Here is a 4575-nt window from a genome sequence, read left to right on the forward strand (position 1 = left end):
CTTAAGCAGACAACAATGCGATAGTGGTCTGCTTAGTTAGTTGACTTCCATTGAGGGAAAAAATGAAGGAGTGGGCTGTCTCTGTTCCTCTTCCGTCTCTGCTTGAGACTCCAGAATGCTGAGTCACAATGACAAGGCAGAAATACAGCCAGGGCAGAGCCTGAGTCAGTCCATACTGTAGTAGAACCAACAGGAGGTTATGACAGGAATAAGCAGGTGTGCAAATTTCACTGGGGACAGGGGGACATGCATTTTTGTCCATCCCACCAGTTTTATCATTGGAATGTGATACAAAACGAGGCAACAGTGTGCTTTAGGACCATGCGGAAGCCTCCGAGCGGTCGGGTAGGCTGTTTGTAGTGTTTATTAGACAAAAAATATGTATACACTACCGGTCAAAAGTTTAAGAACACCTACTCATTCAAGGGTTTTCTTTAATTTTACTATTTTCTACATTGTAGAATAATAGTGAAGACAAATTGGAGATTTTTGGTTCCAACAGCCGTATCTTTGTGAGTGAACGGATGATCTCTGCATGTGTATTTCCCACCGTAAAGCATGGAGGAGGAGGTGTTATGGTGTGGGGGTGCTGGTAACACTTAACCAGAATGGCTACCACAGCATTATGCAGCGATACACCATCCCATCTGGTTTGGGCTTACTGGGACTATCGTTTGTTTTTCAAAAGGACAATGACCCAACACACCTCCAGGCTGTGTAAGGGCTATTTTACCAAGAAGGAGGGTGATGGAGTGCTGCATCAGATGACCTGGCTTCTACAATCCCCCGATCTCAACAAAATTGAGATGGTTTGGAATGAGTCGGACCGCAGAGTGAAGGAAAAGCAGCCAACAAGTGCTCAGCATATGTGAAAACTCCTTCAATACTGTTGGAAAAGCATTCCAGGTGAAGCTGGTTGAGAGAATGCCAAGAGTGTGCAAAGCTGTCATCAAGGCAAAGGGTGGCTATTTGAAGAATCTCAAAAATAAAATATATTAGCTAGGTGGCTAAAGTTAGCTAGGCTAGGGGTTAAGAGTTAAGGTTAGGTCTAAGGTTAAGGTCAGGAGTTAGGTTAAAGGGTTACGGTTAGGGGAAGGTTTAGCTAACGTGCTAAGTAGTGGCAAAGTAACTAAAAAGTTGTAAATAGTTGCAAAGTTACTAATTAGCAAAAATGCTAAAGTCGTCTGTGATGAGTTTCAAACAAGCAACCTTTGGAATGCTAGACGGTCGCGTTATATGCTCACCCAAACGTATCCTTTAAAAAGGAATGCCAAGCATGTCATAGAACAAGGTACATTTTTTAAACAGATTAAGATGAGGTCCAGGCGAGAGCATTTACTCCACCCACAATCTGTCCGCTTGAGATAAACCCGTTTTTGTGTGGATGTATATAACAGTGTCAAATTACTTGCGGATTTTGATCGAAGTTTCGCAATGTTTACGCTTTAACAAATGTACTAATATATGTGGATGCACGTGGCATTCCGGCAACTTTGAGCAAAACGACGTTTAGTTCTGTGTGTTGTTCACACGCGTACCTGCACTTTCATTGGCTAGAATGGTCCCACCTGATCTTGCCTGTCTTCAATCGTTGAGCACATGTATTTCCATTGTTAGATTGGTCACTCGGCTCTCTTGTCAATATAATAAATAATCTTCGCTTTAGGTCATGTGTATGAGTGGGCTCGTCGTCAAATGATCCGCCTAGTTCCTGTTGAAATTCTAAAGGTGATTGGCTACGCTCTGTGAGGGTGGATTTCACTGACGCGTTCCGTTCGGAACAATAAATAGCGCGAACAAGGCTCCTTCAAATTCACAAGTCTGTGAAGACGCATGAAGAAGTTCTTGCTTCAACAGTGATTGAACGGAACTCCTCTGCCTTCGTCCCGTATTATAGAACATTCCGGATTGATAACTTAACACTTACTTTAACTGTAATAGCAAAATAGTTGAAGGAACTTTATTTTTGTAACATTCATTTAGATATAAAAGAATCTGCCAAGATGGAGTCTCAGATCCGCCAGAACTATCACCACGATTGCGAAGCTGCCATCAACCGGATGATCAACTTGGAGATGTTTGCCTCCTACACCTACACGTCAATGGTAATGAGTCTACCAAGATTACCGTTTTGTTGATCTACCCGTGTATTGTAATGCCTGGGCTTAAATGGCTTTTTTCACCTGACTTTTCTGTAGGCCTAGAAAATGAATAGGCAAGAATCTCAACTCCGTGAAGTACATATTTGAGTTTTATTTGGCTAGGCTATTAAGAGCCTCCAGGTAGATATAGCATTAAAATGAAGCCGGGAATCTATCCTACCTTGGACAGAGCGCGTAACAACTCCTTGACAGGTTAATTGTCAGGTTACCAAGTAGACTACGGACTAGGACGAGACTGATTCATGCTTTTGTCATCAAGTTTAGTTGCCACAACAGAATGCTGTCATGTTTGGCATGTTTTTTTTCTTCTCTAACCACACTGTCTTGTTTATCCACCCAGGCTTTCTATTTCTCCCGTGACGATGTGGCTCTGTCTGGCTTCGCGCATTTCTTCAAGGAGAACAGCGACGAGGAGCGCGAGCACGCCGACAAGCTACTCTCTTTCCAGAACAAGAGAGGGGGACGCATTTTACTCCAGGACATCAAGGTGAGCCCCTGAGCATCGAAAAACCCATTTAGATTGTAGACTGATAGAAGTGTCTTTACTTCATGGAGGAGAGTGTCTACAGAGTTAAGTTGATCAATAGAACCTGGAGTAGTCCTGAACATACTGCCTCTAACCACTGAACTGAGTGTGAGGTGTGTGTGACTCACTTTATCCTAACCTTAACATCTGCTAGTAGTCCCTAACACTTCTGTGTTCACTCTGTCCTGTGTAGAAGCCAGAACGTGATGAGTGGGGCAATGGGCTGGAGGCCATGCAGTGTGCTCTGCAGCTGGAGAAGAATGTGAACCAGGCCCTGTTGGACTTGCACAAGATTGCCTCTGACAAGGTTGACCCCCATGTAAGTTGAGGAATTGCACATCACATAGAAGACAGGTACTGTCTCAGGAGATGATCAGGTTGTAGCTCTGATAACTAATGACACAAGATTGTGTGACCTGCTGCTTCACACGCACACAATAGTCCACAGATGCACACTATACAGACAATGCAGCTAATGCATAAGTTTGCATGAAGGGTGGCAGGTTGCCTAGTGGTTAGAGCTTTGGGCCAGTAACGAAGGTTGCTGGATTGAATCCCCTAGCTGACAAGGTCAAAATATGTTCTGCCCCTGAGCAAGGCAGTTAACCCACTGTTCCACGTTAGGACGTCATTGTAAATAAGAATTTGTTCTTAACTGACTTTCCTAGTTAAAAAAACCTGGAAACACAATATCTGCACTTATGCTGTTACCACCATGCTCTTGTGTTAATGTATCTACAATAGTCTAGTCATTCTCTTGTCTGACCTGTGTTTTCCCTCTTTAGCTGTGTGACTTCCTGGAGACCCATTACCTGAACGAGCAGGTGGAGGCCATTAAGAAGCTGGGAGACCACATCACCAACCTCACCAAGATGGATGCTGTCAACAACAAGATGGCAGAGTACCTGTTTGACAAGCACACCCTGGGAGGCCAGAGCTAAACCACTTCCATCCCCAGGCTACCGCCTCAGTCCAGGACTCCTGCCTTCTCTGATAGATCCTACTGGCTTTGTATTTATAGGGAGGGGAGAGTGTTAAACTGGTTCAGTGCACAGCTGTAACATTGAGGTGTTTTTGTTGACAACACTACTGTATTTTGGAGTGAAGGCATCTTGTAAAAAAATTAAAAAATATCACTAAAGTTTTTATTTTCTAATTGTTGTAATGGATGTTGTATTAGTCTATTCAGGTTGTTTGCTCCGTCTTACTGAGTATCTTTGTTTCCTGGTGGTAAATACTGACAATTGTAGACCTACTAGTGACTGAGGGTCATAACAATAGGGGAAGTTTAACATGAGGTTTATAAAGGACATTACCTCTGACCACAGAGCGTGTCCTCTACCGTATCTTGTTATAGTGCCATGTCAATTAAGGGCCCAACTGTCAACTCTAGGTCCATAGGAGTAAAATGGGTAACTACAGTTGATGTAGACCTTTACTCTGTGCATCACAAGTTTATTAGACGGCCTAGAGGTCAATCAAAGCCGTTAGCCAGCTGTTATGGCACATTTCTCTAGTGATGGAATTTTGGCTCTAACTGAGAAATTCATCTTTAATCATTTTGTTTATGTCAGTTTAATGCCCAATAGTTCCCCTTCAGCAAACTGAACTGCATACTAAAAAAGTAATGATTCTACAAGCCTCTCGTTCACCATAAGGTGCTTATTGGAGCTGTCATATGGTTGCAAAGCTACTGGTAACTTACTGAAATGACGGAACACTTTCATTTTGGTAATGAACAGTCAAGCTAAACTTATACTTTAACTGAAGAAAAAAAATGACGTTAATGTCCATATTCTAAATGAGTTTCTAGTGGATAGACCATTTGGTTAATTGGGAAAATGGCCTAATGAGAACTGTAATCAGCAATGGCATTTTCAATAACTA

General features: G+C 42.7%; 1 protein-coding gene across 1 annotated transcript; it reads left to right on the forward strand.

The window, feature by feature from the left end:
- The first annotated feature begins 1973 nt into the window (after window positions 1-1973).
- Window positions 1974-3844, forward strand: LOC120032779 (ferritin, middle subunit-like). The gene is made up of 4 exons (XM_038978963.1): window positions 1974-2105; window positions 2503-2649; window positions 2882-3007; window positions 3474-3844. Exons 1-4 carry the CDS (start codon window positions 2004-2006, stop codon window positions 3627-3629), a joined length of 531 nt encoding a protein of 176 aa, XP_038834891.1. The 5' UTR covers window positions 1974-2003; the 3' UTR covers window positions 3630-3844.
- Window positions 3845-4575: the final 731 nt, after the last annotated feature.

Source organism: Salvelinus namaycush, chromosome 3, assembly GCF_016432855.1.
Source record: "Salvelinus namaycush isolate Seneca chromosome 3, SaNama_1.0, whole genome shotgun sequence".
Taxonomy (NCBI): Eukaryota; Metazoa; Chordata; class Actinopteri; order Salmoniformes; family Salmonidae; genus Salvelinus; species Salvelinus namaycush.